At 43.1% G+C, this 27,126-nt stretch overlaps 1 protein-coding gene across 1 annotated transcript in view; it reads left to right on the top strand.

Moving 5' to 3' along the window:
* Nucleotides 1-27,126, top strand: part of sema5a (sema domain, seven thrombospondin repeats (type 1 and type 1-like), transmembrane domain (TM) and short cytoplasmic domain, (semaphorin) 5A) — a 92,421-nt gene that overhangs the window by 50,524 nt on the left and 14,771 nt on the right. The window contains exons 13-15 of the mRNA XM_073488559.1: nucleotides 1,474-1,617; nucleotides 6,380-6,527; nucleotides 16,649-16,874. Coding sequence (XP_073344660.1) covers nucleotides 1,474-1,617; nucleotides 6,380-6,527; nucleotides 16,649-16,874 — 518 coding nt within the window. The remainder of the gene's footprint in view (nucleotides 1-1,473; nucleotides 1,618-6,379; nucleotides 6,528-16,648; nucleotides 16,875-27,126) is intronic.

Raw genomic sequence — 27,126 nt, 5'->3', positions numbered from 1 at the left:
TGGTGTGCATCAATCTTGTGCCTGCCAAATAGAGCTTATGAACATATCCATGCATAAAAGATATCACATCTGTGTTGATAAGGCAGCTAAGAATTGTTTTCATTATTAATTCATTTATCTCTGTTTTTGTTTAAGAAGCATTAAATCTCTTAGTCTAATTAATGTCTGAAAGTAATAATGTGCTTATCGCAAGTTACCAGAGCCCCAGATATTACATTTACGATGAAACAGAAAGAGAAAAATGCAGCTGATGGATGTAGGGACGTGTAACCATCTTTACAAAAGTTGAAAAAAACAAAGAACAATTACACTAAAGGACAGTGAAAAGGCGGCCAGATAAGATGATAAGCATGAGATACACACGGCCTAACATCTGCCATCAATACAATGTTAAACATTAACATATGATATACATCAAGTTATATCCTGGGCATGAAATTGACAGTGAAATCAACAGGAACTAGTTTAGTAGTCCCTCTTAATGTATTTGATTTTAACGAGCATGAAACCATTTTAAAAGGAAAGATCGACGCAGGTGTTACAAAGCAAACAAAGAGGAAGGTGTTGGAGAACGTAGTGCGACAAATAAACTCCTCATTCCCTTTGGTTGTATGCACCAGTGAGGAATGTGAAAATTGGTGGTATGTGTTGCAGTATAAAGCGAGAGGGGAGAGGGGGACTGTGAAAGCTGTTTGTGTGATCACTCCGCTGATGGAAGGTTGCGACAGACCCGAGTCATCACTGCCGCACTATTGCATTTTCAGTTGCCAAATATCTTAGTGTTGTGATCACTTTATAGCTTTATTGCGTTGGTTTGGAGATGGGAGTGCATATCTAATGAGATTGACCAAAAACATTATCCCAGCGTGATAAACTGTAGCGTTTCATTAACTCGTTGTCATTTAGCATTTGGAGAATTATTTCTCCTTCCTCTTCAACTTTCCACCATTTTCTCCTCTGCTTCAGAAACTCCTTTGTCTCTTAAAAGTCCTCCCTCTCTACTCCTTGCAGTGTTCCACCTTAGGAGCGCTCCTTAGGGCTTAGACGCTTTGTGAATAACTTCTGTCTTTACCAGGATCGTCACTCGTTCGTCACAGGATCGTCACCACTAGGAGCGACTCTTTGTAGCTTTATGATAACAGCCCCAGAAGCCTTGATCTTCATCTGTGAAACTCATCTATATCTGCACCTTTATTTCTTCCTGAACAATAAAGATCTGGCAGAAAAACATCTTCTGTGACTTCTGTGTTGTTATGTGTTCTTAATTAGATTGATTTACAACCTCAGATCAGCTTCCAGAACTTAAATTTAAGCCATATTGTAACCCCTCTATGAGAAAGCAAAGTCATTCCTCGTGGTGTTATCAGCTCATGAGAATAATGTGACTTTCCTCTCGCTCTTATCTCGTTGTTGTCCTTCTATCGGTGGCTAAAGTTGTAGCTTAGACTAATGCTGCTCTGCTTGTCTCCATAGAAACGGAGCCTGGACTCCCTGGACTTCCTGGTCTCCCTGCAGCACCAGCTGCGGCATCGGCTTCCAGGTCCGACAGCGCTCCTGCAGCAACCCGACCCCTCGCCACGGCGGACGAGTGTGTGTGGGCCAGAACCGCGAGGAGAGGTATAATGCGCACACCTACACACACGATTGCATGTTCATACATTCATTCCCATGTCCTGATGAAAGCAAATTCATGCAGTAACTGCGATTGGATTTGCGTGCATGTCATAAAAAAGAAAATAGGCTCTTTGTTCCATAATTTGCAACCTGCAGTTTGTAAGTATGACTTTGACTGTGACTTTTTCTTGTTCCTTTTTCTTTTTTTCCCCCTCACTTCTGTCCAAGTTTGTGACAGCCAATTAAGGAATGAGTGGGATAGGCCTGTGCTTGGGTAATTATCTGGCTTTCACACACAGACCGAGGCTGCGTTTTGAAGCTTTGGAGGCTTTGGCGTAGAATAATCGCCTTTTTAAAGATGTTTGTGTGGTTTCTAAGCAACCTTCAAGGCCTGCAAAAAATAAATCAGTATTTCAAAGAGAGGGAGTGTGACAAAGCACAAAGAGACACACAAAGCAGCCCAGGTAGAAAAGGTCAAGAGCTGAGAAGTTGTTGCTCGCCTCTCAATTTGTTCGGGTTATTTCAAACTTTCCCTTCAAGTGTTTGCCAAATCAAAAAACAACTGCGGAAAAAACCTTGACAGCTTCCGTGGTGTGGTAAAAAATTAGACACGGCGTGGCTCTATTACATTATTTTAAATTCCCTTTTAATAGAAACTGGTGTTGCTTAATGAACTCGGGCATACTTCTCCCGTGTCCATAGTGTTTGTGAGGCATCATGCTGGTGTTTTTCATCCAACTCCTGCTGTTAACCACAGGTGGAGGCAGGAAAAGAGCAAATAAATATAGTTCAGAGGGTATGGGGAAGGAAAAGGGAGTAATCAATTGTTACCAATTGTTACCATGGCAACAGCAACAGCATTGCGGTGGACGAGTTATTGGATACGGACCTTCAAGGATGAACCTCATATTACATCCTCTTTTTTCACACTTTCTCATCTTCTTTAACCTCCCACCACCCCTTTTCTCACTCACTAGTGCTCCTGGTTGAGCAGTCCTTTTCTCAACGACTGCTCCACCAGCAGCTCTGAGTGAACCGGCCACGGCGCAGTTACACCACCTACACGCACCAAAAAACCGCTGGCTGGCATCGAAAGACCACGGCAGGCCTAGAAGCAGGTTTTTTTTTTGCCACCCCCTCTTATTTCTTTAATCTCCTTTGTTCACTGCTCTCGGTACTTGCTCCGTTCAGCTATTTAAAAACACCTTAGGCCAGTTAGAGGCCAGCTGTGAGGGCTGGAAGAAGAAGAAGAGAAGCGAGAGGAGATTTTGTGTGTGAATGTGTGTGAGAGAGAGACAGACAGATAGTAAGAGAAAATGTGTTAACAGATGAATTATGCTGTGTCAGTCTGAGTCTGCCTGAGGGAGAAAAAGATAGGCGAGGGATGCGAGAAAATGTTTTTTGTGTGTGTTCATGACATGAGCATATCCATGTGTGTCAGACATGCATATCACCCAAAAAAAAAACTTCAAACTGTGTCGCAACGTCCTGAAAACTTCCAGCACATCTGTTGTTTATAGCTACCCATGTGTGAAATAAGTCAAGTCCTCTGTACGAGCTTTAATACGCATAGCATGAAAAAGGACTGGCATTTTATCCGCTTTTTTGCTCACCGAACGATTCTTTTAATGCCGCAAAAGGCTTTTTATTTTATGGGGCACAGGCCTCCTTTCAGAGGTGTTAGGCGTCTGCTACAAGCCTCACCACTCACTTTGTTCTTCCCGTGTTGCCTATCGAGCCCTGTTCGAATTAATGCTCCAGACTTTATGTTCAGACATGAATGCATATGGCGTGAGCTCATGTGTACATAAACAAACATAACTAAAAAAAAAAAAAAAAAAGATTCAAAGTCCTTCTTCTTTCACCTCTTCTCTGTGGCGTTTTTCTGCCGACAGGCTCCCCTAAAGTTTGGCCCTGATTGTTTGCAGCAGGGAGAGCTTTTAAAGATAAAGCAAATGTTCTGAAACCGACCGTGCAGCAGCAGCAGCGCTATGGGCTTAAATCTGGCTGGTTAATGCCTGCATTTATGAACCTTCTGTCAGTATTTCCCCTCAGCATACTGACTTCGTCCACACTGCTTACTCAGCCTATAGCGAGTAATTAGCAGCGTTTTAGTCCCATCAGCTCTGTGTGTTTTTTAAAGAGGAGAGAAAAGGATAAGAGGGACTAAAGCCTCTGATTTGTCTGAAATGATTAAAGTGTGTATGATGATGATTTTGAAGCCCTAAATCTGCTTTATATTGATCGCGGCAGCTTTTCATTGCGCTGCGGTGCACAGCAGGGGTATTTTGTCTTTGTGTGCGCGTGAGGGTGCGCGTCTTCCTCCTTCTCTCAGGCTTCAGCGAGATTGTAATCCACACTCTTCCTCACTGCTCCACACTCCCCCGCCGTATCATCCCACTAAAAGCGTGCAGATTAGTAAAAGTGGGAAAGAACACTCTGCTCTGAGGATTTTTTATAACCAGGGTATACAGAGTGTAGCTTTTGATTTGCCATGAACAATAGCAAGAGTTTTTGAGAAGAGCACAATGGAAATACCCAGCCTGAGCCTCCAGAGGAAGGGTATAAAGTTAAAGCTATTTTAGCACAAGAAGACTCAGTTTTCCTCAAAAGGCAGTCATGCGCCAAAACACAACAAAATAGCAATAAAAGCAATTTTATAGGATGCGTAGAAGTTGTAAAATAAATTATATGGCTCTAATAAGCCTGGCAATCGTCTGTCGTTATTGTATAATGGGGACTGAGTAATTAAGTATTTTAGACATCACAGTAATCCTGTCTTGTAAAACGATGTAATTAGAGATGATGCATGCATCATTGTGGCTTTTTTAATTGGCTGTGTCAATGAATTATGCAAAATGCATATGCATGATCATTAAGATTGGAGATGGAATGTTCTTAGATGTTCTTCTATGCAACGCTGGCTGTTATGCCACGCGCAGACGGACCTGTCTCTACTAGCATGAGTCGATCAGATGTTCTGCTTCGCAGTGTTCACCGTGTTCTCTGCAGTCTGCGGCCACATCAAAGACATACGCCGGGATTTGTTAAAGTTTGTTTTAAGTGGAGTTTACACGCCTGCTCAGACTGCCCTGTCTTGTGGTATGAACTCTTTGTAGCTATTTCAGTTCAGCGGCAAGGTTTTAGAAGTGTGGTGACGTCTTCAGTGCCCTTCACATTTAATTTTAGTGCTCAGTCAGATAAAGTAGCTATTCCATTTTCCACAGACCATTCAAAAGACAGCGTCAGTCATTATCCAGTATGAGTAAAGCTTATTGTTGAAGCTCGCTGCCTTGTATCTGTCATTTAAATCTTGTAACTAGAGTAAACAATCCAGTTAAAGCTGCACTCTTCATTTTTTCTGTAATAACAATGGATCAAATGAGTGTGTGCAGTGTGAAAGGGATCACTCGTAGTGATACATCTACAGTAGCCTTCAGCGCTACGAAACATTTTCAGTATCTTTCAGCTCGTTTTGATTTTCATGTCCGCAGCTTGGTTCAATCTCATCCTGTTCACCAACATCCTTTCTAACAGCAGGAAACTGCTCAGACAAAAAAGCTCTGATAAACCCACTGTACACTACCAGCCCACCACCAAAGGGAGCCAATGTCCCGTGAGACCAAAAGCCCATGTTTTCTGACTATTGCTCCAAATAAACACACTCTGGTATCACCAGTTCACGCAGCTTAATTGATGTAACTAATTTATTTTTTCCTCACCCTCACCAAGCAGTTTTGTTTACCATGTGTTTATTATTGTTACCATGACAACGAAGGTCTGTTCCTGCACGTCTGAATACACTAATATATTAAAGACCCAATATGTAAGAATTTTAGTTTTAAAAACATTTAAAAATTAATTAAAATGATCAAAAGAATGTGAAGACATAACAGTTTTGATGTGACAGGTCCATGCATGTTGCAGAGATATACTGAAATCATGCTAACAACCTCACCCTGGCCCATCCCGGTCCAAAGGTCTGGTGCTAGCAGAGTAATAAGCACGACTCTAAATAATTGTTAATGTTGCTCCATACTGCTGGATGTGTAAATAGCCAAGAGTTTGCCATGATCTTTGTCCTTAAAAGCTTTTTACGTGATTATACATCAGTTCTGTATTTACAGCTTGTTTGTTGTGCTTCCTCCAACTGGACAAAAATTCAATTAATGAATGTGTAACCTTGGATATCCCACTATATCACGTACTAGCCTTGGCAGATATATATATATAATGGTGCTGTGCTCCTTGAAAATGTAATAAATTGCAAACAGCTAATATATATATTGTACCATTCCTTTCTCCCTGGAGATTAAAAAGCTTTATAGTTGTTGTCAATAACTGTTTTTAAGTTTTGTTTAAATTAACTGTTACTTGTTTTTCTGGTTGTCCGACTTTTCATCTGTTGTTTCTTCTTTGCTTGTTGTGTGGTTGTCTGACTGAACGCTAGATCTTATCCTTAATAAGACTTCACTTTAACCACCCCATCCACCTTTTCTGAGCACAATCTTTATGGAGGTATATGGACATTCTCAATGTGCAATATTTGTCAACGATAATAACTTGTGCTCCATTTTTGGGTGCCCACACTCCTGTTGTCATTTACAGGTACATTAATACATATTTATATCTACTTAAAACTAAGTTATAATGTGTTACAAACTATTTATGTTAAGTTTATAAACTGCCTATAATTGTTAAATAAGCTTTGAAGTAAAGAATATCGGCACACTGACCCCCTGCTGTCTACGCTCTTCCCTCCCAGGTACTGTAACGAACACCTGCCCTGCCCGCCGCACGTCTACTGGTCAGCCTGGTCGGCATGGGAACGCTGCACCCAGCCTTGTGGCGGAGGCATCCAGTCACGTCGCAGAACCTGTGAGAACGGCAACGACTGTCCCGGGTGTGGTCAGGTATGTCACACGAAACAATGGCTCTCATGCACACACCATCTTTCTATCCGTCTGCTCATTGTTTAGGAGCTGAGCCTCAGTCATTTAATGCGATGAAGAGTCAGTGGTGATGAAATTGGAACGTCTAACACGACCAAATCCCCTGGCTATATTTATACAGTGGCAGCAGCCATCAGATTTATTACCAAGACCTATTTAATACCACACACACACAGTAATCACTTCACATATGAATAGGCTTATTTTCTGCCGCAAAGCTTTTTCCAAAGCATGGATGATGCAAGGGAAGTGTTGAAATACGACCGCTCCTCTTGTTGACAGAATTATGTGATGCTCGTGTTATTTCTGTTGCCATTTTCACACATACACACGCACACACTCATCCACAGTCTGGGTAAAAATAAGAGAGAATGAACATGATAGCTGTAGCTTCTCGTGTCCCTCTTGGAAACGGATTAAAGAATATAGGTCAGGGTCTTGTGGATGCATGAGATCCCTGAAGTGTGTTTTTTTGTTTGTTTGTTTGCTTCTTTGTCATTTTGAGTAAAAAAGAGTTTTAGATGGTTTAAGGGAAAAAAAACTGAATAGCTGCTTTGAATCTAGGCATAGAATTAAGATTATAATCAGGATTACACACAGATGCTACCTCTTTGGTGCTGTATTTGCATGTATGAATACATGCCTTTTCTCAGTGTCTGCGTGTGGAATAAATGATCGGACACCATGTAAAATTAAAAGGATCTTGGATGGTGTTTGTTTAAAAAAAAAAAAAAAGCTCTGCCAAACACTGAAAAAGCCTTCAATGACCCAAATAACATTTAGCTGAAAAAGCACATCCCACAGGTTGTGTAATGGCCCGTTGTGACGCTAAATAACACACTGCCAGCATTATGAAACATCCCACACAAGGCCTCGCAACCCCAAGAGCATATATAGTATCTGATAATTGCCCATGACACATTAGTAGCTCCGGAACGCCCAAATGAAAAGACTGACCTCCCATTAAGTCGCAATTTAGCACTCACACCATATCACCCACTGCTACGTGTACCTACCTTCTCATTCTCCGTGTCTCTCTCACACACACACATTCCCATCGGATGGCAGCTGTCGTATTTCTGTCACTGCGCAGCGACCATTATCCTCACCGGAGCATCCTGGGAATGCAGCAGCATTCCTGGAGGAACTCGGTTCAGAGGAGTAAAGCGATGACGTGCGCGAGGAAATCCGAGGAGCAAGCTCGTCGCCGCCGTTTCCAAAAGGGGAAAGCCCGTCTCTGAGTGTCTGGTATTTTTGATGTCTGGAGACGAGTTCAGGCTCACTGAGCAGGAGATGTTAGAGAGAGTTTTCATTGGTGTCAGCTGAGGGGACAGTTTCATAGTGATTACAGGCAAGGAAGTGACATACGAGAGAGAGCTGAGGCGGGTCAGCGGGAAAGGTCAAAAGATCACCTTGTATAGACTCAATACTCTCTCTGTCTGTTTCACCCACTCCGTCTCTCGGACTTTAACTTGTTGTCACTTTTTGTTTTGCTGCCTCATCGACTCCCTGTCTTCGAGCACGGCCGCACGGACTTAATTGGTGCCATGTCACCCGCCAGAGTTGTAATTACATGCAGATTTCTGCAGACACCTTCTCTTTCCCGAGGACGACTTTATTTGGACAGCTTGGCTAGCTTGTGCTCAAGCTGCATATTTACTCAGATCAAAGAAACATTTGCCGCCTTTCATTTACAACACTGATAAGGTGCTTAATGACACAGCTGGTAATGTATAACAATTGCTTCAATGCACTTAATGCCCGGAAGAAGTAAAGCTTAAGTGTTCAAGACAGGAAAACATTTCAGTGAAATGAATTATATAAATTTGTATTCCTCACTTGAAGATCAATGATGATGGGAGTGTGTTCTTTTAATTTCATCAAGTATCCCCCCCCCCCAAAAAAAAGTGATAAATGTGATGTTTTTTTATGTGCCATCTGTCGGAGTTCTCTTCCCCCGGATGGATCTAAGTTTAATTAAACAGAAGGAGACCACACACACATAATTGCACACACGCATGTTGCAGCTTCTGTCATCACAGCTACTTTTTTTTTAGACCAGGCACCCAACTGAGACCTGAAGAGATGAACACCGTGTATGTCTTATTCATTGGTGTTTGGTATGTACTTGTGAGTATTCATGTTTACCAGCCAGGATTGATATCGCTGCAGCCACCTGCGGTCAGCTCCAGGCGTTTGCCAGACATTAATCGACAGCAGTGAGCCAACATCTGCTTGGTGATTTACTGAGATTTCAGGCAGAGAAATACTTACATGAAAGTTTGAAAAGTGTACAGAGATGGACTAAAGTAACCAGTCTCAGGTCAATCACTGAGCATTCAGTTGATACATTTCTTGTGATTCTTTATTGATCCCTGAAGCGAAATTTTCTACACTTATAACCCCTCCACAGGGAGCTCACAGCAGAGTCAGATACAGAATAGCTCAAGTGAAGCTAGTAGGGATTCAGGTCAAGGACACTTAAGTTTAAACAAAAGTGTCTCCACAGACTTTACAGCCCTGCTAGGGTAAAAACTAAATGTTACTAAAAGAAACAAACTCTCTTGGTGCATAATTTCCATCAAACCTGCCCTAGTGTTGCCCTGTGTGCCATTGCCCTCAGCAGTCTTATCATCATCGAAGTACTTAGTCCTGAGGTGCTCCGTGCCTCATTTTGCTGATGCAAAAGGCCACATGACTGCAACTTCATCAGTCTGAGCCCTGGTCCATGCACTGCGCTGCTCCGTCTCTCTCGTTTCACTGTGTCCGCATTACAGGTTTGACTCCCAAGAGGAGCTGGCAAAATCTGGTGATGCAGCGTACCACAAGCGCTTTTTGACTCTTGACCCTTTGCCTGTGTCGTTTCTCAAAAACTCTTCTGGAAAATAGGATGCGAGCTCGGTCAGCCGACCTTGGATGACTTGGGGGGAAAAAAACATGTTTTTTCCCATGTCAATGAAGTGATGAGTCATAATTCAGTAAAGGTTAGGTACTCTGAAAAAGAAGTTATTAATACCGAAGATTTGGAAGTTTTTAAGTGCTGCCAAAACACAATGCGGTTGTATCTGGGGCTGACGAATAATGCCAAAACGGAAGTGCAACAAGCTACAGTCCCATGAATGGCCACTTAAGGCTGGCTCCAAAAGTGAGTCAATCCCCACAAGACCCTATTAAAATGCCCAACTTTACAACAGAATTAAACATGTTTGCAGGCTGGTACAAAAACGGTTTCGATCGCTTTAGCTGATTTCCTTTGACCAAAAGCTAAACTGAACTTGAGCACAGACACATACACCTTCGATGCCAACAATTACTCACTATCTTAGGGATAATTTACAGCAAGGTATTCTGGCTGTTTGGGGTGAATAAACACAAATAAGGAGCCCGTGTCCACTGACAGAAAATCGCTGTTGGTTTTGATTGACAGCTATTAACGATATGTTAACAAGGGCTGACCACACAGCTGATAACAAGCTTACAACGCGTAGGCTGATAAAAGCACAACACTCATCAGCAACAGTCAGTGTACAGTACAAACAATCTGCTCCCACAAATGGACTTTTCAGTTTCAGACTGATAAAGCTCAGGATAGACAAACACAGCCAGAACAAGGTTCTTCCATTTTCTTGGTTACCAGGGTGATGGGTGACAACTCCCGGCCAATACATAGTTGCCTGAAAAAGAGCGCCGGTGACACTACCAGCATCTTTTTGAAAATTTGAAAACGCTGTGCGGACATGAACCCTGATCCTGCAATTCTGTGCAAACACAGATAGCTTGTTAGCTTTAGCTAGCTAGGTAGTTCCAGCTAGGTGGATGTGTTTTAGTAACCAGGGTTCATTCAGCTCTCCCCAGAACCACCCACCTCTTTGTGGCCCTTCTTATCACTTGATTTATTACCACAGTAACTGGTTTATTCATGATTCATGGACTCAATCACTAGTTTGAGGGGTTCTTCAACACAGCATGATGTTCATTTTGTAAATTATGGTCCCATTTAGGATAAAATGGAAGGGAAAGCAGGGTATGCTTGATCAATGATCTTCAGACAGATCCAATCGGGATATCCTCCCTATCTCCACCCTCTCGTCCAAATGTGGTCACTTCTGGCTCGAATAAACCAAGATGGTGACCGCCATATTGCTGAACCCACGTCACAGCGGGTTTACACTTCACACCTCATCGTAAAACCCACATGCTGTTTATCAAGGCTGACTGAGCAGTTGAAGGAATCATTGTTCATGAGCATAAAAGATTAAAGTGACTTGTATATTTGTCATAATTAATGAATTAGTTTTGGTGCTGCAGTCAGCTTACTGATCAGCTGTGAGGACTCATTTTTTGTCCCCAGAACAGAGGAAACTCCCACAGACTTGTCCAACCTTCACAATACATCACAGCAAACATGCAGTCTTAATTTGGCTTTGTCAGAGTCTCAGCTTCCTGGCTACTTTATGGTGTTTTCAGTTGATGTTTGAGTTTGCCCATTACATTCTTCACCAGGCACCAAAGGAACAAATCTCCTTCAAGAAGTAATTTCTAGAATTTCCTACTTTATACTCCAAAGCACTGTACATCAAATGTCTTACACATCCAAGGATGATCGAAAAGGATCATTTTTCTATGCAGAACTGCACATCTTGACTCTCCCTCACAGAGTTAAGTAAGTCAGATATGGGGCCATGCAGAACTGACGATGCGCAGAGGTGCTTAATGACACCGAGAGCTGTTCTATTTACCTGCGATAAATTCAGTAGTGCAGCCAGGCTGTGAAATGAAAGTTAAGTACCCAGTGTTTGTGTAGGCAGACTGATGTGTGAACACACTTGTGCAGTTTTTTGTGTGTTGTTCAGTGTTTGTGTGTGCGTGTTGGGGTGTTGGCGTGTGTGTGCGCACTGGTGTGTAGCCAGGAGACCTGCTCCTGGCCGACAGCAGGCTTCATTATGGAGTCAGACTTGTGGGGAGACAGAGAGACCAGAGAGAGAGAGAGAGGAGGAAGTCAGTGTTTGACAAAGTGTGTTGTGGTCGGCGCTGCTAATTGAACTGATGTGTCACAGAGACTTGAGAAACATTAGGACTTCGTCTCCGTGGACTCGACCACAATAGATAAAGATGTAAGCACTGGAGAGGATTAGTCACTCTCACATCTCACATCTGGACCATTTACTTAAACATTGGGCACTAGTGTGTATGCGTCGGCGTCCTTGTTAACACACACACGTTCCTCTCCCTCTCCTCTCTCTCTCTCTCTCTCTCTCTCTCTCCCACACACATACACTCGCAGCTCTCCCAGTCCAATGAGACATATAATGAGTGTAATGATGGTAGCAGGCTGGAGTGGCACGACTCTTTATTATTCACCTCCCACAGCTGGCCAGACACCACAGAGAGCCTTTTGTACCTACACACACACACACACACACACACACATACAAGTTAAGACCCACAATGTATTTCACTCCCCACTCCACATTCATACATTCCTCAATAAAAATAAGGAGAGAGGCTGAGGGCTTATACTTCCCCAGTTCTCAGGCACTATGCTGACACACACACTGCTCTCCCTCTTCTTCCTCCTCAGCCTGTATCCCCTCAGCATATAACACCTAAAAAAATAAGCAGAAAGGGTCTGCAGAAAGGATGGAGAGGGAGGGAGATAGGAGCCGCCTGAATCCATAAATCAGCCATGCATAAACTTATAAGCATGCACGCGCCTCACACACACACACGAGTCAGTGCCAGCCTAAAGTCAAACTTTCACTCAGCAGTCAACTTGACAGAAACACACACACACACTCACTCAGCCAGACCACCACTTCCATACTGACCAGCTTGTTTGTGTGAGGCAGTAAAGATGCTATCAGGCGTCCTCCTCCCACCCAGCTCTCCTGAGCTCCAGCCAAAAACACATTACAGCGCCGGCCGTCTCCGAGCAGCTGCCTGTTAAAGGTGTTGCACAGCAGAAAATCGCTGCTCTCCATTTGCCCATAATGCATATCACCGCTCACGCTCGGAGGGAGGGGGGTCGGATATGAGACGAAAATCAGCAGACTAATTGAATCCAATTTTGTGTTCCACATGGCACTTGTCACGTTCCACTGCCTTCCGCCATGTTTTCACTTTCGGTTAATTTCTCTGGAATTGAGATGCGAGTGGCAGGAAATGTTTCCCGTTTTTTTGTTGTTTTCTTGTGGTTTTATTAGTGTGTTTTATTAGCTGGACACACCGAGTGGAAAGAGTGAGCTAAAAACATTTCAGTAGCTCATGTTGATCAGCTTCTTTTTGCCTCTTAGTGAATCAAAAGTTTAATTAAAACACAGTCTTTTCTGTTCAGAGGCACATTTACATGGCTGACATGTAATGTATGCCTGAGATGACCTATTCACTGCTCGGGCTCGGTGAATGTCATTTGCTTGTGTGTGAGTTTGAGTTTAGGGTTTTTTATGGGCAGAGACATAGTGATGTTTATTTCACATCCTCAGGTCTATTTTGAATGCATTATTCAAAACGTTATAAAAATTGCCACTCTCAAAGCAAGGGGACTGACTGTGTTTTTGTTATTATGCCAGATTTTGTATTCATGTGCGTAGCCAATATAACAAGGCTCTTTTTTTTTTTTTCAGGAAAAGGCAATAAACTGTCCGCTGCCCTTCACCTTTTTTTTATTGGATGTTGTAGTCAACAGCAGGGGTCTTCAACCTTTATTTTTCATATCATGGATCCCCAGGTGGGATGATACTGGAGACCACCATCATATCTTCATTGCATTACGTCATATTTACACCAGCAGAGTTTATTATCTTTGCTGCCGGAATGTTTTTTTTACACCTCTGTGGAAGTGCCAGCCGTGTTTGGAGGCTTTATGTTTATGAGTTGTCCTTTTGTCCCCTTCTTGTGAACCCATATCTCGGGAACGCCTTGAGGGAATTTCTTCAAATATAGCACAGCCACCCACTTGGACACACATAAACTGATTATGGGGGATCTGGTCAAAGGTCAAAGGTCACTGTGACCTTACAAAACACAGAATTCACACGCTAATTATGACAAAATTTCACACAAATGTCTAATAGGATAAAATCATGAAGTGATGGCATTTTGTATCCAAAAGGTCAAAGGTCGACTTCACTGTGACATTATCAGCTGCTGTAAGTGATATATTTTTATTGGAGTAAGTGTTAAATAGCTCACTGATATAGAGTGGTCAGTAACGCATGTCTCTCCTCCCCCTGCTCATCCAGTAAAAGAGAAAATACATTTTCTGGTATCCCTGCCCACTTTATCCAATCAGGAGAGAGAACTCCATGAAGAGGCGGTCCTGTCTGAACGTGTAGAGAGCAGGTTCCTCCTGTTTGCTGCTTTGTCTGGCAATTACCGCGTCGCATTTATGTGGTGACGTAGAGCGGAGGGAGGGGATCGCTAACTGCAAAACCGACAGGAAGTTAGCTAAAACATAGCTCACAGCAGCTTTAACATATACTATTATATGAATCTGGACAAACGGATGCAATGTGCAACTTGACTGGTTAGCGGTTGCATACAACTGCGGAGTGATGATTGTAGTTTGTTGTTATTATTCAGCTATTTTGACAGGATTTTCAAAATAAAAGTCCAGAAACATGTCTCTCACAAACGCTTTCATCAAACCCACAGGCTTGAACAAGTGCCCGTTACCTTCCACATAAATAAATCAGTACATTTATAAATATGTAAGGTTCATGGAAATATCGCAATTAAATTTGCATGGCTCCCACTGAACATTTAGCTGACAGCCACTGGATTCTGTTTCATTGGTGACACAAATCACCGTAACTCGAGGCTCTTTAGCTAACCCTCACTGCTGCTGTCTTAATCCTGATGATTCTGAATTGCAAACAATCGAGAGAACGACAGGATGTTTGTGTGTATGAGGGATGTATTCTTAATTGCACTCCTTTGAAATAATACAAATACATGTGTTTCAGGTTGTACTCAGACCGAATTGCCACCAAATCCCTACAATTCCACTACAAACCTTAAGCAGTGGTCACCGACTTTTTGGGCTTTTGACTGGCTAAAGCGAAGCAATATCTGCCTGTCACAGGCTGTGGCCTTAATGTGGATATAAGTTTTGAGCAGGTTAAACAAAGAGTCATTCTTCCATCTCAGATTGTTTTGTGTGAAGGGTTTTAGAGGCGTGAACGGGTCAGAGTATCCAGTTAAAGCTCCAGTGCATGCTGTACACATGCTGTGCCACACAGCTTTTGATTTCTTGTTGTTACATATACACTGACCACCTCACCTACTTTAGCTGTACTAGATGTGGATGCCTTCGGAGACCTTGAATCAAGTTCAGCATTAAACCCAGTAATTATCTCCTTAGCCCTCTGCATCGACACTAATCCTAAGAGAGTACAGGAAAAAACGCTTAGCAGACAAGCCTCATTAAATATTTACTGTGTTTGGCCACCATCAACAACTCACACAACAAACACCCACAGATCGCTTGCCTTTCTCCCCTCCATTCATGCCCATGTGTTGCGGTGGCGGCGGCGAGACGCTGAGGTGGACTTTCCTTTCTTCCCTTTTTTTGTTATTGGCCGATAACCAGAGATTGTGGGCCGGTCCGCGATGCGTGATGATGTTAAATATTAATGTCTGGAGATGATTACTGCGCTAGATGGAGAGAGGCAGGAAGTGCGGTGGAGGTGACACCCTCATTCATCACGGGGGCCCTAACAGAATCTAAATCCTCCCTGTGTTTTTAACCTTGGTACCCCAGGGAAGAGAGGCAGGGGGAGGAGACGAGGGCAGATGGGGAGAGACAGAGAGAGATGAGGCAAAAAGAAACAAGGGGAGGGAGGAAGGGAGCTGACACAAAGCGAGTTATGAACAGTGTGTGAAAAGGAGGCTGAGAGAAACATAAAGATGGATAGATGGATGGAATGTGAGAGAGCAGGAGAGAGCATAAAAGAAGAGGTGGGATGGTGAGAAATGGAAGTGCATACTGTATAGTGCTCCTCTCCCCGGCTGACCTGTCAGCCTATCCCGTGTGACAGGCTGACGGATGTGCAGAGAGGAACTCTTATCTTATTTTGTCAAGGTCTGGCAGTCACTCAAGGGCTATTCAGCATAAATAAACAAGTGTGAGGGAAAATGGCAGCCATCTCACCTTCCCCTCTGCGGTGTCATTTTCCCTTCAGACGTATCACTACCTCCGCCTCCCTTATTTATTTAGCCAGGCACAAAAGAGGTCCGGACTGCCTATTACCCACCTATTATCTTCTTGAATGAGATCATCATATATAGCGGTGCCGCAGAAGAAGCAAGAGTGTTTTTTATTCAGTCCAAATAGAAGTTGGCTGAGAGAAGTGGAGGCAAAATATATACTTATGAGAGTTCTGAATGAGACTCACATATCATGCTGTTAGAGCTTCAGTGCTGCGTTTTTCATTTTTAGTGCCCGGCGCTCGAAGCCAGATGCAGATAGGAGAAAGAGTTGCCATTATTGCCTTCCACTTCCACACCTTTTTCTTCCTCTTCCTGCCTCATCTCCTCCATCCTTTCCCCTTGGTTATAAATTAAACTTGATCAATGACCTTTTCTGCCTGGCTTGTTTGCCTCATGCCATGTTCAGCAAGTGGTCTAATGGGAACGCATCCTGCCGGCAGACTGGCAGGTTATGTAGCGGCCAGGCGAACGTGGCCCCGGATGGATTCTGAGGGGTGTTTTGGGGGATGAGCCGCCCTGGATTGGCAACGTGCGGTACAGTAAACCAGCCAGAACTAGAATCAGGAGGCTTTCAAGGATGAATGATGATGAGAGCTTTGAAAAGGATGTTTATTTCCTCGTAAAATAAGCTGTTTAATTTCATATTAGTCACTGCTGAGAATTTCAAAAAGCAATTGTCCTGTCCATTATCATGCTTGGGAAGTACACCAGAAATTCTGTCCGAGCCTGTCATGTTTAATTATTGCTTTAATGATTTGTGATTATCTCCTCCCACGCTTACAGTAGACGTGGCAAATTCACCTGCCTGCAAAACGTGCTTGAAATGAAGAAACACTACAATGCAGTGAAAAAATGCTTCTCTGTCACTGCAGGAGTACCAGTCGTGCAACACCCTGCCATGTCCCGACCTGAAGAAGACCACGCCCTGGACTCCCTGGACGCCCGTCAACATCTCCGACAACGGCGGCCACTACGAGCAACGCTTCCGATACACTTGCAAAGCTCGCATCCCGGACCCCAGCCTGCTGGAAGTGGGCAGGCAGAGGATCGAGATGCGCTACTGCTCCAGCGACGGCTCCACGGGCTGCTCCACTGACGGTGAGTGCAGAGTGGAAGAGACAGATGGTCTCTTTCCGGCTATCTCAGCCTCTGGATGTTTCTGTGTTATCTCCCTCCAACTGGCTTTCCGTATCTCTGCAGGCTAGTTATTGGCCTCCTCGCCTCGAGCCATTCCTTCTCCCTGTCTGTTGTCCATTAGATCTTTCTCCCTCGAACTTTTCCCCTCGCTCGTTTTCTGTCCTGCAAAAGTTGTGAAAGAGCGGCGTCTTAATCAGCCCTCGTGTTTACGTCTTCTTCCGTCTTCCACGACTTTATCAACAGATCAAAGCGCCGAGCGTTGTTAATGAACTTCCAATCCACAAAGCCGATCAGCCATTCACAAAGACACAAACACACACAGACGCAGACGCTCAAACTTAAATTATAGTCTTGCAAAGGAGCACAAACACTCACTCCTTATCCGTCATCCCAGCTATTCCCCTTCGCACCACACAGTCTCAGCCAGCCACACCCCCTGTGAATTAAACCCTGTAAATGTTTGTACAAACAGGCTGCTAATTGACAAGTTGTTTATGTTGTCAAGTGGAAGGATCCATATTAGAGGGGAGACAGGCGGGGTGGCACCACACCACAGCAAAAAGGGCTTCAAATGCAGACGCAGTAGTTAAAGTTTGTTTATGGTGTTGCTCTTCGCCTCAGAGAGGAAAAGCAGATTTTTATTTGGAGTTAGCGCCCAGCTAAGCTGCGGCGGCGGCCTCCCATCCCTTTGAGTTCCTGCGTGTCTCTGGGTGGTCTGTCGCTGCACCAGTAATCACCAGGGTTAGCCCCTCATGTACGCTATCACTGGCGTTCTCTCTCTTTTGATCTCTCTCTCTTCCTCCGCATTTTCTGATTATGAATATCCGTCTTTCCTGCTGTGCTGTCGCTGGTACAACTTGTTCTCCTCACACTTTGAAGCAGACGCTTGAATGCTCCTGAAGGGTTTTTACGTGAGCGCTGGCAGGCACGGAGGAAACCTGAGGACTCAAAAGCCTTAAGAGGAGTGACAGACACACATCCAAGACATTAGCGAACAAAGACTCGCGCTTTAATGGGCCTGTCTTGATTCTGATTAGTGGGAGGAAGTCACAGGCTCCGTGTGTTTCATTAGAGGTTGTCAGCAGAAGCCTTGACGTCAGATTAGCTCCAGCGTTAATTATACCAATTGAAAAGCGAAGGCTGAGGGTTCAGTGCTCACTTTTGGCAAAATCTGTCAGCCTGTGTTGGGCTACAGCAGGCAGATGGTGATGTATGAGCTGAGTGGCGCAAGCGCCAAATCCCCTTCAACAATCCCTGTTGTTGTCAGGGAACAGGAATCAGTAACAGTGAGAAACTCTGTCAGCTCACCTTATGAAAGTGCAAAGTATGTACCAGCAGTGCTGCAGGTCACATTTAGAGACAGTTATCATATTAATATAATTTTAATAGACATTCTTTATAAACTCAGTGGAAAAGATTCTGAACTGCAGTAATTAGTCATCATGTTATTCCACTTTTTATTCCTCCTATATTGGTATTTTAACCTGGTAAGTAGCTAACATCACTGCGGGCAGTATGGCTGGTCTACATTGCCTCAAAGCATGGCCTTGTTAATACAGCTGTGATTTTATGTGTTTAAATGCTCACTGAAAATTGCTTTTCAACATCAAACTCAAAAGATGCGGTTCATCTTTTTATCAAAAGCGCAACCGATGTACGTTTGAGGGGGATAAAAAACCTCCATGTAGAATATGAAACACTTTCCTTTTTCCTATAAAAAACGCTGTTTCGCTCCGGTTGTAATGTACAGCTCGAGTGAAAACAGGAGCTATCGGGGCGTCCGTGGCCTTGTCTGCTACTCGCCTCTTGTCCCGCTTTGATTGCTCATCTCCAGACCTCAATATGATTCACCTCTCGGAGGAGTATCAGGTCATAACTGTCGAAAAAGAGGATGGACTCCTGTGATCCACTTCTTCATTTCAACCATTATCAAACTTGCCATCCATCTGGAGAGCACTGGTGTGTCTCTTTCTGTGTGTGTGTGTGTGTGTGTAAGTAAGTAGGAAGGTGGCTTGATGTGCATTTTTGCTGGTTTTTGTGAGCAGGCGGATGTGTGCATCAGCTTGTGTGTGAGAATGCGTGTGTGTGTGTGTGTGTGTGTGTGGACATGACATTTTTCCAATACATTCTCTCCCCACCATAGATTCATGGGGTGCCTGAGCCTCTGGGACAGCGGTTAACTTCACTTAAAGCAAGCAGCCATTGCAGACTAATGACCACCTCAGTGGTGGTGTGTATTGATGTCCAAGCACGAGGGCAAAGGATGCAGAAATCCCTCTGAGATGATGAGCACCCAGAAGGAATGGCATGTCACACGATAAAGATTTACTGTTTGCATCAGGCGGCTAAGTTTCGAGCAGAGCTCCACACAACCTCTTCATTATAAACCATTAAAAAAAACAGGTTGTTGGGCACGTGACTTGAATATTTGCATCAGTTTCTTATATAAAGTAATTGTATTTGTTCACTAAATTCCCCAAATAAGGGTAATTAATGGCATTACTTGCAGTATGTAAGAATTGGCAACCTTGTCAGACTCCTATTTAAAACCAGAGTAACCACTAACTGCTGCTAACTAGAGCTGCTTTTAGCTAGTTGGCTCAGTTAGCCGTGCAGCTAGTTGTTTAGACTGGGTGCTCAGGAGCCAGGGGATTGTTGTTGTTTACACCGCTAGCACAGGAGCTTTGGACCAGGAGGCTAGCTGGTTAGCGCATAGACATCATAACGTCAAAACTGCTATTTCTTCACATTCTGTTGATAATTGTTAGTTATTTTTTTTGTGTTTTCAACTAAAACTCTGTCATGTTGCCCGTTTTATCCACACATCCCGTCTTTCGTAATGAGCACCAGTAAATAAAGAACAAGATATGGTGGTTCAACAAGCAGCTAGCCAACAGTTTGGAGATATTTACTTACTATCAACAGCTAATATTAGCTTAGCCCATTTGACTGACCACATGAGCGCTCCAGAGAAGTCCCGTCCTCAACTGTAGGCTTACTAACTGAATGTAGGTGACGCTAGCAGTGGCTAACAGTCAGCTAAAATGGCACAACATATGGAAAAGACAACTTTCAGTTACAAAGAGGTGCATTTTTCTTATTTTATCCGACTACCCACCTTCCCAAACCTCCAATGCTAAGCTAGGGATCCTGGCTGATGAATATCGTGGCATAATCTGGTTGGATACAAGTTTAAATGCAGATAGTCAGCTGATTTTGAAGGAAGTGGGAGAAGAGTGAGAAGAAATGTGAATAATAAACTCACGCTAAGCTTCATATATACAGTATATGTATGTATGGGTTCATTTCATATGTCTGAATGACAAACACTTTGTCAGTGAGGAAAATTAATATGAGAAACTGTGTCTGCAAACAACAAAACATTCTCCCTTTACCAAACATCTTTAGCATTCAGTCTTTCATCAGAATTTATACCCCACACCCTACAGCCAGAACTGTCCTTTTTGTTTTGTCATCTGAAACCGGCATGTGAACTTTGAAAGAATACTTTGCTGTCCACGTCCCACTGATGTCGCTCCACAGACACTCAATAAAAAGCCCACCCTGCCATGTTTGTCTGAGATCTTCCCCGTCTCCCTCTGCTCGGGCAGAATGTCACCGTGTTTGTAGCTTTGAGCATCAGAGCCATCAGATAAACCTGACATTTGACGATCTGGATTGTACTCAGAGACGCGGCGCTTGTTATGGACACACGCCTGGAAGTGTGGACTGTGACGCACAGATATGGAGAATTAATCCCCCCATCAATAGAGAGAATAAACTGTTGTTGAGATATGTTAGCGATTTTCCCAACTTCTCCCCAGCTTCTCTTTTTCCTTTTGTCTGCTTGTCTCTCATATTAAGATCTCTATCGGTCTTTATTATGAGAGATAAATTGTGAATATATGATTCAACCAAGCATTTACAATGAGCTTTTATCTAACATACTGACTTGTTTCGTATCACTGATCATAGCTTAATGATAGCGATGAGTTAATTACTTAAGATCTGTCGTGATTTAAAGACCTCTCTTGTCATGTACACCCAGTGATTAGTCTTGGATCTTTTGTAGCCAATTTTTCCTTTTTATCACATTTCACATGCCTGAATGAAAAACCAAACATTTGATTTGCATAATTGCCTCCATAGACATGTTTTTTTAAACAGAAAATCCTACAGGCAGTGTGTAAAACATGGCTTTCTTTTTCCGTCCACTACACGACCCTTCCCTTCGCTCAATAATACAGAATGTCTTCATATAACACTTAATTAACATGATTTTTAAACTCCGCCTGCAAGTATCACATTAGTTTACTTGGTACGTCAACGGCAAAAACAGGACGGCATGGAACTGAACCCGACAGCTTGGCAAAAGAGGTTTAAAATCCATGTTTGAAGCTTTCATATAATAACAATACTTTCACTAATTACCTGTTGGGCCACAAACTGAAGAAAATGACAGCTTGAGTTTCCCCAAAATTAGTGCTTAATCTGACCGGCAGTGGTGTGTCGCTGTTTGGTAGATCTGGTTTATCAGAAATGCCAAAAAAGCAGCACATAAAGAACATGAGGTAGTTGTTTCTAGGTGGTATACATAAAATAAGAACATTAAACATTTCAGTTATGGCTGAAATTGTCAGCAGGCCTGTAAAAGATTGCCACAAACATTGTCTGCACTTGCTGGAGTTTAAACTTTCCCCAATTCCAATAAAGAGCATCGCAGAGGTGCCAACGCTGCAAACTAAAACTCTGACATCGTGGTGCCCAGGTGCAGAAATAATACACAGAGGATGAGCTAATTGTGAGCTGGGCTTTTTTTAATGCAACCTGACAAAGCAATGCACGTAATAATGTGCTCCTTTTGGTTTGGATATAACTCCTGTTACCATCACAACTGTGCAAGATACAGCCATGAAACCTCACAGGTTTGTAGCTGAGAAGGCCACACTAAACACGCTGTTTAATCCATTCCTTACTCTTTCGCTCTTTTCTTTTTGCTTTTAGAAACACCCCTTGCACACCATTTCAGCGTGCGGAGAGATCCAAAGCTTGACGGGCCCTGTATATGTACTTTAGGTTTGCCAAAGCTGTGGCTGGACACTCGCTGTTAGGGTTTTGCAAACAGTTAATTAGTAGCCAGCCTGCAGAAGTCTGCATACAGCTGGAATTCACCCTCCCGCTGTTTCCAGGGTTGAAAGCATTTACCTGTCTATCATTAGTCAGCCTCCAACTACAAACTTCTCTGTTATTAGTCACTTTGTCTCTGCTGCCATAGGCCGGCCCGCTGCACAAATCGACAATTTAAACGATGATTTCTGTGAAGCCATATGTCTATGAAACAGATAAGCCTGTCTGATGTAATCAATGCCTCTTCACAATATGAATGACTGAAAAGTTTAGTCGCCACTTTTATGATGCGGCGTAGTAGTATCAGGCTTAAAAAGGCTTTGAACTCAGGCATTCATCACCGCTTTTTTTCCATTTGCATCTCACAAAGACAGAAGCAGACACATCCAGGGAAAAAGAAAGCAACTGGAAAAGATGAAAGACATTTCTGTAGAAGGTTGCGAGTTTGTAATTTTGCCGGCTTGTGTCGGTGAGTGATGGCTTCATTTTTTCCCAGGGAGAAACGGTAGCGTGTCAGCAGCCTGATGTGTTTCACTTCAGCTGATCTGATATCAAGGCCAGGGCCTTCTCATGGGCGACAGATTAGTTTCTCCCGCACGGATGTCATGAGCAGACACTGAGTAGACGCAGGACAGTGCTGAGGGACGCCTCTGACGGATGGCAACCATTCCAGCGTCCTTATTGTCTTTCTGTTTTTCTGTCTCTTTCTCTCTCTCCTTACAGTCAGCGCTCTTTTTTTAGTGTTTGAGTGTTTATCAAGAAAGAAACAGAACCGGTTGAGCTTATAAGCGAACGCACGGTCGAGCTAAATTAAGTCTGGTCCTTGAGGAGCCAGTTTCAGCTGGAAACAGGCACCTCAAGCAAAATAATACGTGCGTATGTAAATTTAAATGGCCAAGTTTCTGTTATTCAGAGCTATTATTGAAAATGAAGGTTAGGACACAATGGGCTTAAGAGGACTTTTTTCTCTGAATATTTGAATTACCACACCATAATGTAAGAAAAATACTTTGTTTATCACGATACAGAAGCTATGAAGCATATTTATCAAGTCCATGATTTGAGAGAAGACATGACTCCCCCAGAGTCTAGACACTGGTGATGGTGGAGGTGGACTAAAGCCAGTGGGCGGAAAATGGAAGCTCTCAGTTGGAGCGCCCAAAAAGGGAGGCAGTGGCAGGTTGTGTAATTGTAGGTCTGAAAGAGAGTCACAGACTTATAATGATGAAAAAAGCATATATCTTACTTGTCAAACCTCTGAGTTCACGAGTTCTGATGTGTGCGCTGATGTTTTCAGAAATGGTGGAGGCCACAGATGTTAGATTTTTGGTGGGTTTTAAGTTAAAATAATATAATTTTCTGAGATTGTCTTTGTGATTTTATACGTCTGAGGAAAAGGTTTATGTTCTTTCATTCTTCAGTTCCTTTTTTTTTAAAAAAGGGAACGTGTACATTAATCAAAATTCAAACAAATGTAAATACACCCAAGTTAGATGAGTGGCTAGTTTTCATCGGCAGTATCCTAGAATAAAATAAAAATAATACATATACATGAAATACATGTACAACAGTTAGAAAAAACTGCTACATAGGGATAAAAAACATAAATAATACAGTTAAATGTCCTCGTCTTTGTTTTGCCTTGTAGCTTGCTAAATTGTCAGCCTCAGTGGCTTCTAGAAGCTGTTGCCAAACACCAGTGTTCTCATGACTTAACCTCTTGTATATTGATATTCAGCTATTCATGACATAAGCACGAACAAGCTCAAGAGGTCCATTTAAAGCCAGCAGTAAACTATGCTGCATTCCAGGCACCATCGGAGATTTCCTAGTTGAAACTTCAGACTTCCGACCTCAAAGTTGCCAAAAGTGAACAAAAAACTTGTCTGACCGTGACAACATGATGTCTCTTTGGCAAGTGTACACCGAGTTGCACCCTCAGCAGTACAGACGCCATTATAAATCTTATTTTGCAGCACTTTAATACTTGTAAACATATCTAAACATTTCATTCACAGCCTTTTACAAATAAAGTAGTCTACAAATACACCCTAGCCCCTTCCCATGGGTGCTGCCATTGTTGTGTGACATCAGACAACTGATCCCTCATGAAGTCCGGGTAGATGGATGTGCCCCGAGTCTACAAGTAGGAATTACGACCTTGATTGGCATTCTATTGCACTTTTTCTGGTCAGAAGTGGGAAATGTTCAAGTTCCGAGTTGTCTGGAAAGCAGCGTAATTGTGGGTACGTACAAGGTAGTGGCTTTATTTTGAAAAATTACCGTATGTGAAATTGCAGTGCCACTGACAGTGCCCTCATGTTAAAAAAAAAAAATACAGCACAGTGATGCCTCTTTTTTTTTGCCCCTCAAACATCCTGAGTCTAAATTAAATGCACCTTGAGTATACTTAGGGATCTCTCTGGGTTTGAACATTGCTGCTGAAAGGCAGAAATGTTATATTTTATACCTTTTAATACAGGATGTCTGTCCTTCTTGCCCAATAAGTCTGCTGAAAAATGTGATATGGCTTCTTCTCATATAGCTCAGTAGCTCTTTCCAAATTGATGATGATTCTCTCTATATATGTCTCTCTCAGTCTGTCATGCCTCAGTTAAGTATGTAACCCATTGCCCTTTCCCCAGATTACTGTCAGATAGAGTTCACAACCTTACTGCAATTATCCTTGACACCAAATTTGCAGAGTACCATGGACTGCCAGTGACACGCTGCCTGTTTCACATTTGCCCCCAGCATGGCACTCACAGGGGGGAACAGACTTTGGTGAAAAAGTCAACAAATTAGCAAATCAGCGTAGGCGATGAGAAAACACACAAGCCTGTCAGAAAAAATCAACTTTGTTGGCACAAAGCCTCTCCTAACTCAACATGCGTGTGTGTAATTATGGCTCTGAGCTCTTAAAAAACATCACAACAGAAGGTTTTGACAGTGTACCTTCTAATCAGGTTTCAGCACTTAAGATTAACAACACGCAAGGAAAGTTTTCTGCCCTCACACCTTCTGACTTATTCATGAGCTTGTCTTCGCCTGTCTTCTCTGACACTGGTTCACTTTCCGCTTTGGTGCTTTTTTGGTTTTGACCAATCAGGCCGGATGCTACCTCAGAGCAGAGAGCACTGCTGTGGGTACTTCAAATTACCAGGGAAAAAGGAAATGGCTGTTTCTTTGATGGAAGCAAGATTCCTTAACTAGAAGAAGAAGAAAAAATCAATCCTGTTTGTACTGTTTGTTGACAATTTCAGGTTGTTGGACTTGGCCCGTTCTTTTGAAAGCACCTACAATTAAGACACTTGAAGCCCACCGCTGCAGCCAGCAGGACCAGCTGGTACTTTGTGTTACCTGTGATTGTATTGGCAAGAGGGATAAATGGAGAGAACTGGTCTCGAATTCCACCTCTTGATATTTGCTTTTTACTGCTGTGTTCCCTTAATCAAAAAACAACAAGAAGCTGGTCGTGAGAGCTTTTGTGCGAGTGTATCAAGGCCGGTTTCATCAACAGCCAATTCATACTGAGGAAATGTGCACCGAGAGAAATCCATAATTTAAAAAGTTGCACATTTATCTTCGATATTTGGTTAAATCAATGACTTAAAGCACCACTGCTTTGCATATTTAAACCCATTAATGTCAGTTACATCTAAATGGGTTTTACATCACAACAATTTTCTCAAACATACCATAAAGTATTAGGCTGATTTTCCACTTTTCAACCACTTGCTGGTTTCCTTTCATTTCCCCTCCATCACAGCAAACATTTAGTTGCCATTTTTCTTGCCCCTGACCCTCAAACATCCCATGTCTGCTACTGGCAGGGACCATTTTAAACACTCCTCTTGTTGACGCATTCAAGCGCAAATTGTAAGTCAGAAGCTGAGGACCCTCTATCATGCGTTGACGATCGCCCCCATGTTCGAAAAAACGCAGCCAAAGTGCCCTCTTGGATGCCCCTATGGCAGATCAAACATGATAAAGTGCACTCTAGGGTGTCCTTCCAGTGCCTTTTCTGTGTGCTGGTGCCCTTTTCATTTTTTTCGCCCCTGACCCTCAAACATCCTGAGTCTGCCACCGGCATGGACCGATTTCACCGCTCTCCTTGATGACGCATTCGAGGGCAAATTTTCAGTCAGAAGCCGAGGACCTCCTGTCACGCGTCGTCTGGAATCAAACTCACCAGACAAACGATGAGACATTGAGGAAACAATAACATAGGTTTAGTTGTCTGTGGCACTGAAAGGTTGCGGTTCCAGCAGCTCACAGAAACTTTGGATGTCGGATGTTGGCAGTGATGGAAACAGTGTGTGATTTGAACTTAATGGTCTAGCAAAGCAACGTAACCATGAACTTGAGTTTAAACCTACTGCAGATCATTTTTAGTATTAAACCCTTTGCACAAAGCAAACAAGTATGTCTCACGCTAGTAGTAGGTAATGTTGTGTATTCTGTCCTTGTATCCTTATAAGCCCAGACAGAAAATGAATAAAACCACTTCAGTCCAACAAATCTAAACCTTTACTTTAAGTTAGCATTTATATTTCTGGGCTATGTGTGCGTCTGTGTTTCCGTACATGTGCGCTGATCCCTCATGCGCTCCAGCACAGGGTTTTAATTGCGCCCTTGCAAACTTTTCATCGGATTTTTCGCGAGGATAACCCTCTGGAGGCTTTTTGGGTCAACCATCGCTCGGCAGACCTCAGGACAGCTCTGGGAGCGCTGTCATACTGTGCCACTGTAAACCCTGGTTTTGTGATTTTGTGTGGCACAACGTGTGCACAAACAGCCACATAGACTGCATGTACAAGCACACGCGGACAGAGAAATGGGTTCCTCCGCGGGGAGACGTTGCTGATGTGAGTAAGAAAGGGGGGAGGGAGGAAGAGTAATGGGGAGTAAATGTGCAATTCTGAATCTAGGACAGTCGGGATGAAGCACTTTTATTTCCCCCAGTGTGGTCCGCTGTTACTCTGACGCTGATAAAACTCACACATGACAATGCATCTCTTTTTTTCCCTGTCCCTCAGATCCGTCTGTATCAAAGCGGTTGTCTCTCCTGGTTGCAGATGTCACC

This window comes from Pagrus major, chromosome 19 (assembly GCF_040436345.1).
Source record: "Pagrus major chromosome 19, Pma_NU_1.0".
NCBI classification, from domain to species: domain Eukaryota; kingdom Metazoa; phylum Chordata; class Actinopteri; order Spariformes; family Sparidae; genus Pagrus; species Pagrus major.
This window is presented reverse-complemented; position numbering and strand designations above follow the sequence as displayed.